Source organism: Abramis brama (assembly GCF_963993115.1).
Source record: "Abramis brama genome assembly, chromosome: 12".
NCBI classification, from domain to species: Eukaryota; Metazoa; Chordata; class Actinopteri; order Cypriniformes; family Leuciscidae; genus Abramis; species Abramis brama.
This window is the reverse complement of record NC_139974.1, coordinates 16,511,581-16,530,743: the sequence shown is the minus strand read 5'-3', so window position 1 is coordinate 16,530,743 and position 19,163 is coordinate 16,511,581. Positions and strand designations below refer to the sequence as shown.

Here is a 19,163-nt window from a genome sequence, read left to right as displayed (position 1 = left end):
CAAACCCGCATCATAGTGGAGTTTAGTTTATATATATACTGCCAAACACAGGTTTGGAGCAGGAAGATGATTAATTTTATAATATTATTAAGACGATGTTTTCATAATGACAAGCATTACAACTGTGGTATTTTTTGGCAGCATTTTTTGACAATCTATAAAAAAAAAAACAGCACTATAGTGAACTGCAGTTATGAGTATAATTATAGTGAAAGTTTTTGATTTTCAACCATAATCCTGTTTTAAAAACTTTTAAAAAGTATTCATTTGACAACCAACCACATATACCTCTATACTATATATATATATATATATATATATTTTTTTTTTTTTTTTTTTTTTTATGATAGTTCAGTTAAAATGATCTCATCTGCATGTTCATGGAGGTGTACAGATGTTTTTACACATTTATATAATTACTTGGGCTACAATGATACTAATGATAATGATTATAAAAATATCACCATTTCAGTACTCATTTCATATCCATGTGCTTTTGCAATGCTTCTTGTTTGCCACTCAGTTGTCTTGTGACATATAGCGTGAAACGGAAATGGAACAGGAGAAACAAAATCCTTGAATCATTTCTGCATTTTATTTCATCACAGATATATGTTGAAACAGTCAGTTGAGTAATCATACATCATCATACATAAAAATAAGATATTCTGTTTTTCTAGATAGATCGGCCTGTGTAAGTCTCATTTCCCACTTTATTGTTCAGCTGGTAAATTTTTTTATACTGGTCACTTAAAATAATAGCACTATTCTCAACAAGCTACATGACAATTTAAGGTAATTCGAATTGTCAAAAACTTTCTTGAACACCTTAAATCAGTTTCATTGCTGTTCTCTCAGGTTAATGTAATACAGATCAGTCTCCTGTGTCTGAACGTGGTCTGTAGTGTGAGCTCTTTGCTTTACATTGACAGAAGAGTATAAAGCTTGCACTGCAGCTGCAGTAGCAAAGAAAAACATCAGAGCTGCCAGTCCAACACCTCCAAACATCAACACTTGCTCCATCTCATTCACATGGACAGTGCCTGAAGATGAAAAAAAAAAGAAAAAAAAATATTTAAATGTAATTCTCACCATAAGACATATTCTGACCTACTTTTTATTATCAGTGAATGGTGTCCATCTTGAATCGTCAGTGAATCAAACTGGAATTTTATTTAAGAATGCTCATAAGTGCATTTCTTGAAAAATTCTTAAGCTCTTAAAATATGTAAGATGATTCGTATAACAATATCATAGGAGAAATTTCTTTCTGGTAACAATTTAGCCTTGAGGGGAAAAGTCAGGGAGGGTGAGGAGAACTCTTAATAACCTGTAGTATTTCCATCAGAAACACAAACATCCAATAAGCCTAAAAGTATATCACAGTACTAATGTCTTACATGTAGCTAGCATTTTATTGTTTAATGCTTGATATTTGAAACAACTCAATAAATCCAACATCTTACCTTACTTTTATTTTTTTAAAGTGCATTGCTTTTAGGTTTTCTTAAAAGAACAAAAGAGCATTCTTAAGAAGATCATTGATAAGCACAATATACAGTAATACAATGTATTCATAACATTTTAAATTAGAGAATTAAAACTAAATAATTAAGAATAATATGTTGTGAATCCAGTCCCAGGATAGCACAACTTTCCATTTATAAAGCAGGTTTTCTCTGTCTTTTATTTGACACAACCCTTTCATAAATCCTCATTTATTTTCTTACAGTGAAAACACTCATAATGATGAATTAAATGAATGATGATCTGGAGTCTCTTCATTACACAACAAGTTGGCTCTGAATTCCATCAAAACACAGAGATAACCCCAACAGCTGTGCAGTATTTGCTTTGATTTTGTAAAAAAAAAGAAAAGAAAAAAAAAGAAAGGAAATTAGTTAAGCAGCAGTTAAAATTCAATTTCTTACTGACCTTTGAGACATTCAGTCAGATCTGTCCTGTTCTGTCCATCTGCTGTGTAAATCATATACAGAACATAGGCCTAAGTATTAAATACAACAAAGTAAAATTATGTCCTTTGTTGTGAAATTATTTAATAAACAAATGAAACATTTTTTCAAAATGTTACTAAAATCTCTTGTTTGTCTTTTGACTGTGTTTCCCAAAAACACAGTTAGCCTAATTAGATTTTAGAGACCACTGAGACATTGTTGATGTTTTACAATCTTATTTGTCCCCCTTGTACACATTATGCTCTGTTAGGCAAAATTTCATTAGCAGTTAATTACATTCATTAGCAAGCAATTAAAAATTTATTCCACAACTTCAAAATATATGACAAATAGCTACAGCCTTTCAACATCCTGGAACATGGATTTAACAGAGAGGATTCCATATTATGCATTTTTTTATTTTTTTTTTATTTTTTTTATCAGTCGTTACTTTGCAACCACAAAATATATATTAGCAAAATAGCTGCATTTAAAAAAAAGTTCGGTACCAATTCCACCATGTTATTCCACAACATTTAATATATTACATATATTAAATGTATACCATATAAGATTCAAAACAGTTTTTGGTTTGTTTGTTTGTTTTGTTTGTTTTTCAGTGTATATCATGATGAGGTTCTGGTTTCTTACCTGTTTTCACTGTTAGACATGCCACAAGTGTCCCGTTGCAATAATACAAGCCTTCATCCCAAATTGAGACAAACCAGATAATCAGAGACAGGTCTGACAATAAGTTATGATTGTTATTATTCATGTGTCTGATTATCTCTCCATTATCAGTGCTGAGGATGGACACTTGATGTCCTTTCATTTCTCTGCTCCAGGTCACTTTCCCGACCTTCAGGTCACCACAGGGAAGAATAGCCATGCCATTGGGTCGGACTCGCTGGTGCAGGAGAGCTGACACGCAGAATAACAATTCAACTCATTTAAGACAAGAGCATTATTAATGGTAAAAAGCAGACATAGCCTACCATGTGTTGTCAGAATGAACCCATAAAATGAAAGATGGAGTAAACCAAAGACACTCATGGTCTCATAGATGTGATCTGGTTGATGTACTGTCTCTCTAAAACACTGTTCCTCAATCTCTTTTTTACTCTTACGCCATGAAACATTTATATGGTGTGGTAGGTCATGTGGTCATTCTGAACAGTCATTGTCATTTTTTGTTGCTTTTTATTTATAATAACCTAGAAGTATCAGTTTGGGATTTAGACAGAATTCTTTAAACATGTTGAGTTGGTTACTTCTTTAAGCAGAGTTCCTCCATTAGTTCATAAAACATGATGATAATTTTAAAGATAATCTTCTTAGTCTTCTTAGATAATCTTCTTAAGGCATTTTTCTGAAGTACTAAACAGATTTTCCAAACAAACAAACTGATGCAGTGTGATCCAGGCAGACGAGCAATGAATATTTCAGAGAGCAAAGTTTTGAATAAAGAATAACAAATTGTATTAAATAAAACTTTAAATTATAAATCAAGTAAATATTAGATTTGTAATAGCAAATAAGTTGCAAGATAAATTTATAAAACAAATCTAGTCAATAGATTATAAAAACATCCAAAGTACTGTATCTAACATGAAATTTGTGAGCATCAGAGTATATAGAGAAGTAAGATATCTGCAGAATGCAAGAAAAGGAAAAAGAGAAGAAGCCCAGAGTCTTCTGAAACTAAAGATTTTATATGCTGTGCAAACATCACAGGGAGGGACTAGGGGAAGTACCCATTAAAAGTTCTTAAAGGAACCGTATGTAAGATTGTGGCCAAAACTGGTACTGCAATCACTTTCAAATTACTGTAGAGCGGTGTATCCGGTGTATCCTGGCCGGACTACTGTTGTCAGTGATATAAGTATTTGAAATGAACATGATTTCTTAATGTCTAGTGACATATCAGGGCCATTTTATGATTAATTGAAATACATTTCTTACACACGGTTCCTTTCTTCTCTTGGAACCATTTAAAGATGCACTCCAGACAAAATGTACCCTAGCATGTCTTGTTAGGTCACCATGTTCTCGGAAGGCACGCAGAGTAACTTAACTTTATGCTCTCCTCATGTAGCTGTAGCATTCATAAATACAAAATAACTCCAGTGCATGCAAAAGCTTGTTAAAACAGCTCACATCAGTAAAACAAGTCTCACATTGGTTGTCTCTGCTGACCTCTTGTGGAAAAACAAATTAATATAATGATATTTCATGACTCTTGCCACTGGTTGGCCTTATAGATCTATATGGATCAAATTAACTGTTCCCCTGGGTCCTAAAATCAGTTTTAGCATTTTTTGTTTTAGTTTTTAGCTGTTTTTAGGTTTTTATTTGTTAATTGTTAATGTGTGCAAATCTAACCACTTCATATCTTGTCTCCATTGTCACAATGTCTCCATTGTGACTGATTGATTTTAATTTGAACAAATTTAAAAAAACAAAATGTTCATTATATGACCCACCCATTTTAATGCAGATTCCTAAGACAGACATTTTTTTTGTCTTTTGGGGTATGTTGAGGGTCATATTTGACAGCAAAAAGGCAGCAATCCCCAGAATATTTTTCTGCTAGTTTCTCCTGTGTGTTAGGATACACCATGCAAAATTTTAGGGTTATATGGCCATTTATGTAGCTGCAGTACCTTAATATTCACAATTGCATCATTCCGCCAAAGGCTTTTCCCAAAAAAAGGTGTTTTTTGGCCCCTGAGACCAAACGAGGCAGAGTTGGGGGTGGTCGTTATCAACTTGTGATGGCCCAAGGTATAAGATAATAAGAAATAATAGTGAAAAAAAGGTAGCAAAAAACATCCTGAGGAGTGGACCTGGCTTCCCGTGGTATTTGCCCTCTGTGCAGTACTCAGGTGGGCGGTAGCCTAGAGTGCCTGCAGAAAAAAAGATTTGTCTGATGGTTAAGTACCATAGCATGAAATACCATAGCATGTGGTAAAAACATCTGGTGTTTTTAATTTAAAAAAATGCTGCCTCAAATGTGAGATATGGTTTATATGATACCAATTGAACTAGTCACTATAACTTAAGTCCCAAAATACAGGTTTGATTCATAATTCATACCACAGAATCTTTCATAGCCAGATTCCTGCAGGAAATCCCCGCACCCGAAGTCAATTAGTTTGACCTCAAGTGTTTCTGTGTTGATCAGCAGGTTCTCCAGCTTAATATCACGGTGAAACACTCCACGGCGACAGCACATTTGAGCAGCTATTGTTGCCTGTGCCATAATAAACCGTGCTATGTCCTTATTTAGAATGCCTTTGTGCCGATTCCAAAAATCCCACAGATCTTTACAGGGTGAGGGACGCTCCAAGACCATGATTGGTCAGGCTGATCCTGCCAGTCCAGCAGCTCAATGATCTCTGAAACTTTGGGGCCCCTATTAGCAAGGATTAATAGGCCGACCTCTAATGGGAAGGGTGCGGGATGACCAGGCTGGAAGAAAGATCATTGTTATATGAAGGTGTTGTCATTATGTTTATTACATATTTTAATTTGAAAACAACATAGTGAGTGTAGCCTACTTACAATGTAGATGTATTTCATGTTCTGCGGCTTTCTGGCAATTTTCACTACCTCCTGATCAACCAAAAAAAAGAAAGAAAAAAAAAACATTGTTACATTTCTAACATGTCAAATGCAGTAAATAGTGGGAAAATATACACAAAAAGACTTGAAATGGATATAGTGAGACAAAATAATTTGTTGGCTAAATATTGTAAGAAAATGGCAATACCTCAAGGTCATCCTCCAAGCGTTTCCCTACATAAATAGAGCCGAATGATCCCTCACCAAGCATTCTGCCGATTTCATACCGGCTCAAAATGTTGTCTGCAAAAAGATGATTAATTTTAGTTGCATGGACAGCAGTGAGTTTAATGCTTGAGGTCATGGCCGTAAACTCACCCTCAGTTGTCACGTCCACTCTTTTGTTGTGACCTGGTGCTGAACTGACTGGACTGTGATGGACTGGAGCTGGAGGGGTTTGAACTTGCTGATCTTCAAGACCACTGGTACACAATCCTTGTTTAAATATTCATGACATGTCTTGGAATAAAAAATAAATCTGATTATTGGCTTGATCAAACTTCAGTTGTATTTTGATATAATATGGTGTGGTCATATATGGTAATTAATGACACTCCAGTGATATTCTCCAACGGTCATTTGATTTACCCTCAGCTTTTCTCTCATTTATCGGTGCAGTATTCTGGTCTGAGATGATGCCGCTCCAGTCACAGTAATGAAGCTTCACAAAACTATCCATCCTCCTCCTTTTTCTCATTGGCAACTCATTTTCCTCACCAGCACTAACAGGTTGATGGTTTTCAGCCGCATGGGTGCTGGATATTTAGGATGCGCTCTAATGGGAGTCGTACACCTGAGCGCTAGAGCTAAGCTTTCTCTTCAGTGCCTGACTTCTGCGAGAGTGTTTAGATCTGAGGTCTTCAATCCTGCTCCTGGAGGGCCACTGTCCTGCAAAGTTTAGTTCCAACCCTAATCAAACACATCTGAATCAGCTCATCAAGCACTTCAGAATCGCTTGAATATTCAAAGGCAGGTGTGCTGAAGCAGGTTGGAACTAAACTCTGCAGGACAGTGGCCCTCCAGGAGCAGGATTGAAGACCTCTGGTTTAGATGAAGTGGACGGGTGTCCATCATCTGGGCTCTGCTGGCTGTCTTCTGCCACTCTCTCTCCCTGTGAGCCGGACATGTGGACACAGAAACAAACTCACAAGACAAAGGTGTTAAATATCCAGGAATAAGTTCCTGGCATCCTCCTTCAAACTGCAATAAAAACAATTTGAATACAATACAAAATACAATTACGATAAAATACAATGCTCCTCAGAAATACCCTTCCAAAATAAATAAATAAATAAATAAATAAATAAAATAAAACTCCAAACTCCCTCTAAAATAAGAAAAGAACAATAAAATTAAAGACTCCTCAGAAATAATATGAACTTTTAAAAAATAAAACGATGTAACGTTAGAGGATATATTATCCGATCTCCTTCTAGAATAAAAGTCTCCTCTCTGAAATCCTCCGAACAGCTTCAAAATGTCAAGATCAGCACAGAAAATATTCAGCAAAAGTCTCTGAATTCGCCTCGTCTCTCAACCAACAGATCAAAGTGTTGATATTTGCAGTCAGAATTCATAACACGCGTCACTAACCAAAGTCGTGTGCGTGAGCAGAGCGTGTGAGCGCACATCGAATCTGCAAACAAACCAAATCTGTTCATGCAGGACTGAATGTAATTAGGTCATTGATGATGAATAAGGTTTTTAAAAGTGTAAAAAAAAAAAATATGGAGATATATAATTAATTTTGAACCCTTTTTTAGTTTTACTAAGTGTTAACAATCAGATTATGTGGGTTTTACAATCAATTAAGAGTTATGTCATGTTTTACAAGATGGACAAAATTTGTCACCAAAAAAGTAATTCAGTTTAACCATGAATATATCTAAAATTATTAATTTGCAGATAATAATTCATGAAAAAACCTGATTTGACATTGATGTTGAGATAGTATATAGTGTGTGTACCACGGAAGAAATATAAAATAACATTATCACTGATCTCATAAATGTAATCATTTAATGGACTACTCTAAACCCACTGCATATTCAAGTAAAACATTGCACAGGGAAATGAGAAAATAGGAAATGTAGAAAAAAAGCCTAATATGCTTTATTTGTATTATTGTAGTTCCTTTAGTTATTAAAAACAATATTATTCTATTTAAATATTTACTATATATCGGTTTTACCGAATGACCAAGGCTTGTTACCGAATGTCTGCTGCCCTTGACATTATGAATATTTAAGACAATACACAGACAAAAATAGTTACAAAAGCACATTTTATTTTTAATATAATATTAATGTAAAAAATTAATCAATCATGAAAACATTTCTTTCAGGACCACTATCATCAAATGCGATTGACAATTAGCATACAGTTTGGATTGCCGTTATGGTTCCGTTGGGCAATAACTCATTGTGCCTAGCATGGATAAGAGCAGCAATAACCCCACTTAGGGTAAACAGAACGTCTTGGTTACTAACGTAACCTCGGTTCCCTGAGATGAGGGAACGAGTATTGCGTAAGTAGCTTACGCTATGAGAAAACTCCTTTTCTCGAGAATATTGAAGCCATTTTTTAAAAACCCAGTGTAGCTGCACAGCACACAGAGATGAGTGGCGAGCACGGCTCAGAGCCCGCCAAGATGGGCGTGGCCTCACTGGCCAGAGGCTATAAATAGAGCCCATCGTCCTCAAAGTCTTTAGGTTAAATCGACTGAAGCGATCGACCAAAACACAAGCACGGCAAGTTACGCAATACTCATTCCCTCATCTCAGGGAACCGAGGTTACGTTAGTAACCGAGACGTTCCCTTTCGAGAGGTCTCTCCTATTGCGTAAGTAGCTTACGCTATGGGAACCCCCTTCAAAACGCTGTGCGTGCTTAACTTCGCTCTAATATTAGCCTGAGGCAAGATGCCTGAAGCCTTAAGAGTAAAGTATGAATCCCAATAAGCCGGTCAGTGACGGGCTTCATAAGGGAAAAAGGAGGAGTGGGCCTAATGAGGGCAAACTCTAATAATGATACATATAATAAATAATATATATATGAACTATAGTTCGTGTGAAACAGGACCGGATAATATCGGGCCCACATTTTATGGGGGTTTTGTGTTTCATACTGAAAGTACCCTGGAATGCAAAGCAGGGACTTAAATGTGGACGGCGAGGCCCAGCCGGCCGCCGCACAGATATCCTCGATGGGTATTCCACTTGACTAAGCCCAAGACGAGGCCATGCCTCTTGTGGAATGAGCTCTGATGCCTAAGGGGCAGTGAAGGCCCTTAGACTCATAAGCCAGCGCTATAGTTCGCGATAATCTCTGTTTTGAGACAGCGAGACCTTTGGTGCAGCCGCCAAAGCACACAAACAGCTTTTCTGACTGTCTGAACGAGGCAGAATGCTCTAGATACACTCGGGACAGGACAGAGTAAATTTGCGTCTCTTTCGTCCTCTGGTGAGGAAAGAGCTGCTAGGGAAATAACCTGTGCTCTGAAGGGAGTGGAGAGCACTTTAGGAATATACCCATGCCTTGGCTTAAGGATGGCTCTGCAGTCGTTAGGTCTGAATTCAAGACAGGACACGCTCGAAGACAGTACGTGTAAATCGCCCACTCTTTTAACAGAGGCGAGCGCCAGTAAAAGAGCGGTTTAGAGCGAGAGATGCTTCAGGTCGGCAGACTGAAGTGGCTCATACGGGGCACCCTTTAGTGCTTCCAGGACCGTGGAAAGATCCCAGATAGGCACAGAGGGGGGTCGCGGAGGGTTTAGCCTCCTAGCCCCTTTAAGGAAGTGGACAATGAGGTCATTCCTTCCTAATGATTGTCCGGCCACAGGAGCGTGCAATGCTGTTATGGCCGCTACATATACTCTGAGCGTGGAGGGGGTGCGACCTGCGTCCAAAAGCTCTTGTAAAAAGGCTAGGAAACTCGGTATCTCACAAGAGTGGGGGTTCAGGTTCTTAGTAGCACACCAGCCAGAGAACACCCTCCATTTCTGAGCGTAGAGGCACCTGGTTGAGGGCGCTCTTGCTTTAGTGATGGTTTTCAGCACCCTATCCTGGAGGCACCCGGGTACCCATTGAGGGGCCATACGTGAAGGGCCCATAAGTCGGGACGGGGATGTCAGATCCTCCCGTTCGCCTGCCTAAGGAGATCTCTCCTCAGCGGAATCGGCCATGGGGCTGATTTCAGTATTTGTGTCAACTCGGAGAACCAGAGCTGGGTCCTCCAGAGAGGGGCTATAAGAAGCACTGCACATTTTCTCTCCCTGATCCATTTGATGAGTTGAGAGCATCGTGACCGGGGGAAAAGCATACAGCGGACGATTTGGCCATTCGTGGGCGAGTGCGTCCGTGTTCTTTGAGAAAAATAATCATCAATGAGCGTTGTCTTCGGAGGCGAAGAGGTAGACCCCTGCCTCGCCGAAGATGCTCCATATTAGTTGAACCGTCAGAGGGTTGAGAGACCATTCCCCTGGGGGAACATTGTCTCTGGATAACATATCCGCACCCTGGTTCAGAATGCCTGGCAGTTGCGCTGCCCTCAGCGAGCGCAGATTGTGCTGAGCCCATAGAATGAGACTCCTGGCCATGGCGTGCAAGGTGTTCAACCTGAGGCCGCCCTGGCGATTTATGTAAGACACCACCGCCATGTTGTCCGTTCGGACCAGGACGTGTTCGTCTTTTAGATATGGGAGCAGAGCTCTGAGTGCTAAAGCGACCGCTCTCATCTCCAGACAGTTTCTGGGCTTGACCAAAGGCCAGAGACGGGCCTGCCCTCGTAGAGGGCACCCCAACCTAGGTTGGAGGCGTCTGTCGTGATCACCTTTCTCCTTGAAATCACACCTAAACTCACGCCAGACTGGTACCAGTCGATAGCTTTCCAGGGAGTCAGGGCTTTGATGCAGCCGCGATTCGCCCTGATAAGTAAGTGGCCATAAGACCCAACATCCTCTGGAATCTTTTGAGGGGGGCTCGGGCGCCCGCTCTGAAAGATGCCGCTAGGTGCCGAATAGCCGCTAGGCGCTTTCATATGCGTAGAGTCTATTACTATACCCAGAAAGGAGATATTCTGGCTGGGTGATAGTGTGCTCTTGGAAAAGTTGATCTTTACACCCAGGCATTCTAGATGGCTGATGATCCAAGATCTGTGCGTTATTAACTGTGCCTCTGATTGTGCTATAACCAGCCAATCGTCGAGGTAGTTCAGTATTCGCACTCCCCAGGGGGGAGAGTGCTGCATCCATACCCTTCGTGAATGTACGGGGAGCCAACGATAGGCCGAACGGTAGAACCGTGTACTGGTAGGCCTGTCCTGAAATTGCCTGTGATGAGGCGATATTTGGATATGAAAATAAGCGTCTTTCAGATCCACTGAGAAAAACCAATCTCCCGGGTGAATTTGCGCAAGGATATGTTTGGACATCAGCATTCTGAACGGGCGTGTCGCCAGTGCTTTATTCAAGTGTCTGAGATCTAGGATGGGTCGGAGACCGCCATCCTTTTTCGGGACGAGGAAATAGCGGCTGTATAAACCCGACTCGCTTAGTGAGGGGGGAACTGTTTCGATAGCACCCTTCTCCAGCAGTTTGAGCACCTCGGTACGGAGAACGTGAGAAACATCTTCTCTCACTCTCGTCTCGACCACGGCTGAAAAGCGCGACGGTCTGCGAGCAAACTGTAGCGAGTAGCCGTGTTTTATTATGTTCAACACCCATTTTGATATGTCGGGTGCGTCCGTGTTCTTTGAGAAAAATAATCATCAATGAGCGTTGTCTTCGGAGGCGAAGAGGTAGACCCCTGCCTCGCCGAAGATGCTCCATATTAGTTGAACCGTCAGAGGGTTGAGAGACCATTCCCCTGGGGGAACATTGTCTCTGGATAACATATCCGCACCCTGGTTCAGAATGCCTGGCAGTTGCGCTGCCCTCAGCGAGCGCAGATTGTGCTGAGCCCATAGAATGAGACTCCTGGCCATGGCGTGCAAGGTGTTCAACCTGAGGCCGCCCTGGCGATTTATGTAAGACACCACCGCCATGTTGTCCGTTCGGACCAGGACGTGTTCGTCTTTTAGATATGGGAGCAGAGCTCTGAGTGCTAAAGCGACCGCTCTCATCTCCAGACAGTTTCTGGGCTTGACCAAAGGCCAGAGACGGGCCTGCCCTCGTAGAGGGCACCCCAACCTAGGTTGGAGGCGTCTGTCGTGATCACCTTTCTCCTTGAAATCACACCTAAACTCACGCCAGACTGGTACCAGTCGATAGCTTTCCAGGGAGTCAGGGCTTTGATGCAGCCGCGATTCGCCCTGATAAGTAAGTGGCCATAAGACCCAACATCCTCTGGAATCTTTTGAGGGGGGCTCGGGCGCCCGCTCTGAAAGATGCCGCTAGGTGCCGAATAGCCGCTAGGCGCTTTCATATGCGTAGAGTCTATTACTATACCCAGAAAGGAGATATTCTGGCTGGGTGATAGTGTGCTCTTGGAAAAGTTGATCTTTACACCCAGGCATTCTAGATGGCTGATGATCCAAGATCTGTGCGTTATTAACTGTGCCTCTGATTGTGCTATAACCAGCCAATCGTCGAGGTAGTTCAGTATTCGCACTCCCCAGGGGGGAGAGTGCTGCATCCATACCCTTCGTGAATGTACGGGGAGCCAACGATAGGCCGAACGGTAGAACCGTGTACTGGTAGGCCTGTCCTGAAATTGCCTGTGATGAGGCGATATTTGGATATGAAAATAAGCGTCTTTCAGATCCACTGAGAAAAACCAATCTCCCGGGTGAATTTGCGCAAGGATATGTTTGGACATCAGCATTCTGAACGGGCGTGTCGCCAGTGCTTTATTCAAGTGTCTGAGATCTAGGATGGGTCGGAGACCGCCATCCTTTTTCGGGACGAGGAAATAGCGGCTGTATAAACCCGACTCGCTTAGTGAGGGGGGAACTGTTTCGATAGCACCCTTCTCCAGCAGTTTGAGCACCTCGGTACGGAGAACGTGAGAAACATCTTCTCTCACTCTCGTCTCGACCACGGCTGAAAAGCGCGACGGTCTGCGAGCAAACTGTAGCGAGTAGCCGTGTTTTATTATGTTCAACACCCATTTTGATATGTCGGGGATAGCTTCCCAGGCTCTGGCCCGTACCTCTAGGGGTTGAATAAAGGCTGGGGACGGGCCGCTGTGAGATAGGGACCCGGCCGTCAGGCCGTTTTGAGCTATTGATGCCGTGTGTACAGCGCTCATAAGCGGGGGCGTGTGCTGCACAGAGGGCGTACACATAGTCCCTTTTCCAGCATGAGCTAGAGGGAAAACTGATGTGGGAACAGTTTTTATGTGTAGAGGTGCGCACTGAAGAGTGGGCACACAATCTACATTTATTGTCTCTCCCGCGCTGGTAGGGGGCAGAGTGAGCGTCGAGTTGACAGTGTTTGTGTGTAGGGGTGCGTGTTGTAAAGCAGGCATGCTCGCTACTTTTATTAAACTTCCCGCGTGAGCTGGGGAAATATTTATGGCTGTGGGAACAGTGCTTGTGTGCAGGGGTGCGTACATGACAGCAGGCACGCATGCTACATTTATGAAACTTCCAGCATGAGCTGGGGGAATGTTTGAGATTATGGGAACAGTGCTTGTGTGTAGGGGTGCATACATCACAGTAGGCACACGCGCTATGTTTATTAAACTTCCAGCGTGAGCTGGGGAAAAGTTTAAAACTGTGGGAACAGTGCTTGTGTGTAGGGATGCGTACTTTGTAGTGGGCACGTAACCTACATATGACACAGACAAAAAATAGCTCCTTTTTGTGCTTTATTTGCATCACCGTAAAACCGGCGTCTGTTTGCAGGTGAGCTTGTTTTGTAACAGGCCCATTGACTGCAACATCGACGTTTCCAGCCACCTGAGAAGAGTACTGGAGAATGTGGAACAACTTATATTTGCAGGGGAGCATATATTGCTGGGATTACATGGGAGGCGGGGTCAAAGTTGAGCCCGACCAACCCCGTCTTCGGACGCTGCCAAAGAGAGTGAGTTGCGTGGGGGCGGGAAAGTCTCAGATTCCACCACTGAGCCACAGAACGGGTGTGAATAAACACAGGAGAATAAAGTCGGTCTCTGTAAAAAGTGAGTCACGCGGGGCAGGGCCGGCGTGGGCTCATATGTTTAAAACGCTCAAATACTCGAGCCCCACCATTTGAACGGGAGGGCGCGAGGGGCGGGTTCACTTTCTGTACATAAGAAAGCTGGCCGCGAGCTCAGAGAAGAGAGCAGCATAATCTTTATCTGCCACCAGAGCCGGGATTTGAACACAGGTCTCTGGCACGAAAGTTTTAGATTTCGCCACTGAGCCACAGGGGGAAATAATATAAGCTTTCAGTTAGCGTGAGCAGATAAGAGAGCGTCATCATGTTTTGTGTCAGCGTTTGCAGGCGTGCATGTTTTATAACAGGCTCATTTGCTGCAATATTGACATTTCCAGCTGCCTGAACTAAGAGGGGACTGAGAAATGTATGAGAAATGAGAGGTTGGTCCGGCCTCGGCGGGACTAAAACACTCCCTTTCCTCTTTTCGCCGGTGAGTGACGCACGTGAACAGGGCGCGAGGGCGGGGTAGCTTTCTTGAACGTAAAGAAAGCTAGCCGCGGGCACTGAACATTGCTCGTGACCGTCCGCTCTGACATCCCTTGTGAACGGCGCAGTTTGCGTGGCTCAAGCAAAGGGAGAGAGAGCGGGAAGCGGGGTCGTCATAGCAGTTGATCGCGCAGTTGGTGCGAGGCATTTGAAACAATGCCTCGCTGGAAATTTCTCTTTTAGAATGTGTCGCGACGGCGAAAACAAGCTTTAGTAAGGATACGGCGCGTCGGATTGGCTCAGCAGAACAGCGGGTGAAGGCGGTGAAGGAAGTCGGCGTCCTCAGCCATGTGAAGCAGGGGCTAGTTCCGCTGGATGCTCGTCAACGGCGGTGAAGGCTTAATAATCCAGAGGTTCAGCGAAGTGGTGGTTCGCTGAAGGAGATTAAATCTAAAGACTTTGAGGACGATGGGCTCTATTTATAGCCTCTGGCCACGCCCATCTTGGCGGGCTCTGACGTGTCAGGGCGCGAATTGCCCTGATTGGACTACGCGTCTGAGCCGCCCCGTCATAGGTTCGTGCAGTTGCCACAGCACAGCCAATGACCGTGCTCGCCACTCATCTATGTGTGCTGTGCAGCTACACTGCGTTTTAAAAAAATGGCTTCAATATTCTCAAGAAAAGGAGTTTTCCCATAGCGTAAGCTACTTATGCAATAGGAGAGACCTCTCGAAAGGGAACAGAACCAACATGAATGTATGCAGATATCATTAATTCAAGATTTTAATGTACAACATAATTCGAGAATTTAGTCTGATTCAAAGGGGAATCAGAATGCCAAATTCTGACTGATGAGAGGAGGAGCTAGGGAAGGGAGGAAGGTCAACTCCTGAGAAACTGAATGAGCTTATTATACAGTGATAGGCGTCGTATTCCTATAGGTAGACATGGATCAGCTGAGAGTCACTAAGGAGAGCTTGACTAACGTGAACTGCCAGAACTAACGCTCCGCTTGATTTCATTGTTATTGGAACGAACATATTACATACAACTCATATTGTTAATGATATTAACCCTTGTGTGTTGTTCAAAACCCTATAACACCCGTGATGTTCTCGGTCAAAAATGACCGGACTATAAAAAATAGCTTATAAATCTCTCATTCTACTATATTTTCACCCAATATTGGATTCAATATTTTTGTCAACTTTTGTGTGTGTGTGTGTGTGTGTGTGTGTGTACCTGTTTTTCTATCCCGGTTGGGGACTTCTAGTGTCACAGTGGGGACCTAAATTGAGGTCCCCATGAGTAAACAAGCTTATAAATCATACAGAATGAGTTTTTTTGGAAATGTAAAAATGCAGAAGGTTTTCTGTGATGGGTAGGGTTAGGGGTAGGGTTAGTGTAAGGAGATATAATATACAGTTTGTACAGTATAAAAAACATTAAGTCTATGGAGAGTCCCCACAAAGATAGTAAAACCAGACGTACGTGTGTGTGTGTGTGTGTGTGTGTGTGTGTGTGTGTGTGTGTGTGTGTGTGTGTGTGTGTGTGAATGTCAAATGGATGAATAGATATTAGATGCAGTTCAGGGTAGGATCAAGTTTCTCTCTGTGAAAAAGAATGTGTGTAATACTCAAAATAGTTTGTGTGTTTTAACGTATGTGTGTGTTTGGGTAACGTGTATGCATGTATCCACACATGCACAGGTTCAAGGGCTTGATGTTTGCAAGCACACATGCACATATGTGTACATAAACATAATGAACATGCTCCTGAAAACTTTTCAGTCTCTCCCATTCACTTTCAATGGCCCATTGAAACAATGGCCCTCAATGGCCCAGTGGAACACCACAAGTGTGACAATGTGCCATTTTGTACAAAATAAAAGTTTTTCAAAACAAAATTCCTGGTGAAAAATTAAAGTAGACTAGTGTGATCAACAGTACCAATTTTCTTCAGATTTTATTTAATATTTCCAAAATTATTCAAAAATAATATTTTTTAACAAAAAAATGAGATGCCTACTCTCAAATAAATGAGGCCTACGATTAATCAGATGCAAATAGAAATATAAAACCAGTCCTAATTGAAAGAGAACAAGTTGACAAAAAGATTGAATCCAATATTGGGTGATAATATAGCATAACAAGTGATTTATAAGCTATTTTTTTAGTCTGGTCATTTTTGACCGGGAACACCACACGTGTAACAAGGTGACAACCCCCCAGAAAATTGTCACACAAAAAAACAAACATTTGAGAAGTAGTTATACCCTTTGTGAATAAAGTCACTAAGTTTCAGTCCAAAGCGATAAAATTTTTATGGACATTCTTTCTCTTAACAAAGAAATTACTTCTACACATAATTTTAATACCATTTTGCACTACGTTGATAAATAATGTTATAAAATCATGCCAGAATAAAAAAATATATAGATGTATAAAAAAAAAAAAAAAAAGAGCCATCACGTCATTGACCAATTATTAAATAACCATTCAACAAGTGATGTAATAATGTATCATTACTGCTTAGCTACAAAATGGAAGTTTAAAATTCAACTGTTAAAGCATGAAATAAGGTAGCCTACCATAAATCAGTGAATTTTAGTTTTATGTGGCTATATTATCAGTAATAAAATAATCATTAAAAAATGTAATCGTTAAAAAAAAAGTATCAGACATTTATGTCAATTCGATTCAGAGATGAATACTATTGTTGTCCACCAGAGAGAGCCACAGGATAGCCTTTAAAGCAACACTAAATTAACTTTTCCTCTTTGGTCGCCCTACAGGTTGGAAGCGGAATTGTCCATTACCGCTGTCGTAAATAATTTAGCTTTCTGCAGCCTACTGTCGCACGCATGCTCGCTGTTTATCCAGCACCGGCTTTGGAATGAACGATGTCCACAGACAAGGTAGAGTATGTTGCATGAGTTTATGAAAGTATGATGTATTGCGACATCAGAAACGAAGAAAAACAAAATAATGACTATTGTAACGCTTGCCATAAAGCAAGTCAAATTCAGAAACGCTACCCAATCTGGCAAACTTGCATAGTGCGGTTATAGCAGATATAGGGCCGCAAAGCGAATGCAGATGTGCCTTTCACCCTGTTACGACTTGATGAACCACTGAAACGATTTTGGAAACATTATTTTAAGGTAAAAAAAAAAGTTATAATGCTAAATTTGTTTTAAATGGTTGATATAAAAACTTTTAGATTGTTAGATTTATTCAGATATACAGAAAAAGAAATGTACATATAATTAATATGTAATAAGTTATTTTCTAGAGTTATTTTTTCTAATTATCTAATGAGTTTATTGAATGACTTTTATGAGGTAAATGTAACATTGCTCTCAAGCTTTCTTAGTTTGAGTGATTACATGAGACATGATTAGTTTATTCATGATAGTTTATTTAGAAATTAGTAAAAAGGAAGAAATGGTATTCAGTTAAGAACCACTTGAACTTAGCTACAATGAGGTCGGAGGAGCTACAACACGTGACATTAAAAATGTCAAAATGGTATTTATTGTTTAAATTTGATAATAATATTGACATAATTTGACATCTGAAACTTTATAACAAAGCACAAAAGCAAATTGTGATTTATTGGATTGAAGGTGCACTACAATGTTCTACCAGATTACTAGTTTACTAGTTGTCAAAACCACAGTTAAACAAATGGAAATGCTGAAATATCAAGATAAGGAAAACTAATTTTAGAGGGCAACCAAATCATATATTATTAAGATTGATCTTATAAACTAAATTGATATTTACAAACATTGGATGTTGATTCAAGTACCTCTAATGATGACGAAGAAGATGATTGATGAGCCAAACTCTGGGTGTATGTGCTAGCCTAACCCCTCCCCAAGGTGATCCTCTACGATGCACAAAGTGTCTGGGTCGAAGAAGATCTCTACACCGCAAGAAAAACTTTTAATAGTATAATGGATTTTTATGTTTGACATACTCTACATAACTGTGATAATAACAGGCAATGCTGAAAAAAGTGTTTACACACGCTTATAACAATGTTTAATTTTTGATTAGGGAGTGAAAAATCTTTTACTCTGTCCATTGAAAGAAAGAAATATGTATGGAGAGAGATGTTTGGTTCTTATGCTCCTCCGGAGTGTGGTGGCATAATCTAGTCATTGGAAATGAGGATGGGTGACTCAATTTAGTCACTAGGTAGCATAACTGAGGGCGCTGGATTTTGAAACTACACTCTGGCAAAGGATAGTGAAATTGGGGCTTAAATAAGCCCCAGAGGAGGGAATGTAGAATATTTTATTGTTTAGAAAATAAGTAATTTAGCTATATATTTGTACACTATTATTTCCTCTGTGTGTGACTTTGGTTTGACTTTCTGAAGCCTGAAGAAAGGCCTGGAATGTTGCTTGCATGCAGCAGAGAATTCTATTCTAGTATGTCACATGGTACAAAACCATTTACCCAAAAATATCTATAGGGTGTGTTACCATCTTTGGAAAAGGATGTATGGTATATATGTGTGAACTGAGCAAAAATCTGGAGCGACCTTCTGCAGAAGGTGCTCAGCTTTGTTGTAAAATAAAATCTAATATTTCTGGCATCAAAGATCTCTGAAAAGTGATTTCACAAAAGAGAGAAACTGCAGAAAGTGCTCGGCTTTGTTGTAAAATAAAGTCTTATATATCTGGCATCAAAGATCTTTGAGAAGTGATTTCACAAAAGAGAGAAACCACAACACGAGGTGGAAGTCACAGATGTGAAAAAGCATTGTTGCTCTGGGATTTGGTGCTGGAGGACATTAGCTGGCCCTTGCAGTGTCCAGCCTTATCTGTTGGGCTGAAGCACACTGGCTCCATGGGGATAATCAAGTGGTGATGATCAGAGCCTATAAGCAACAATGGCTGAACCTGGGAAAAGGCATGAAGAGGCAGTCCTCTGAGATGCTGGTATTTCCTTTGCAGAAGGGTAACTGGATGTGAATGTTTGGCCAAGCCCAAATTCTCAGCTT

At 40.9% G+C, this 19,163-nt stretch overlaps 1 protein-coding gene across 1 annotated transcript; it reads right to left on the bottom strand.

Moving 5' to 3' along the window:
- Positions 1 to 576: 576 nt before the first annotated feature.
- Positions 577 to 3,642, bottom strand: LOC311094201 (uncharacterized protein). Its single transcript, XM_084131971.1, has 4 exons — positions 2,951 to 3,642; positions 2,607 to 2,876; positions 1,936 to 1,977; positions 577 to 1,043 (listed from the first exon to the last, which is right to left on the bottom strand). The coding sequence occupies exons 1-4, from the start codon at positions 3,006 to 3,008 to the stop codon at positions 841 to 843; spliced, it is 573 nt and encodes a 190-aa protein (XP_083988097.1). The 5' UTR covers positions 3,009 to 3,642; the 3' UTR covers positions 577 to 840.
- Between the last annotated feature and the right edge of the window lie 15,521 nt (positions 3,643 to 19,163).

What these genes read in the sequence shown, in the direction of transcription:
- LOC311094201 (XM_084131971.1), bottom strand. Translation starts at nt 3,008, where the DNA reads ATGAGTGTCTTTGGTTTACTCCATCTTTCATTTTATGGGTTCATTCTG. An exon ending in GTTCATTCTGACAACACATG is followed by an intron (nt 2,877 to 2,950) that starts GTAGGCTATGTC and finishes TCTGCGTGTCAG; the next exon opens with CTCTCCTGCACCAGCGAGTC. An exon ending in ATGTCTAACAGTGAAAACAG is followed by an intron (nt 1,978 to 2,606) that starts GTAAGAAACCAG and finishes TGATTTACACAG; the next exon opens with CAGATGGACAGAACAGGACA.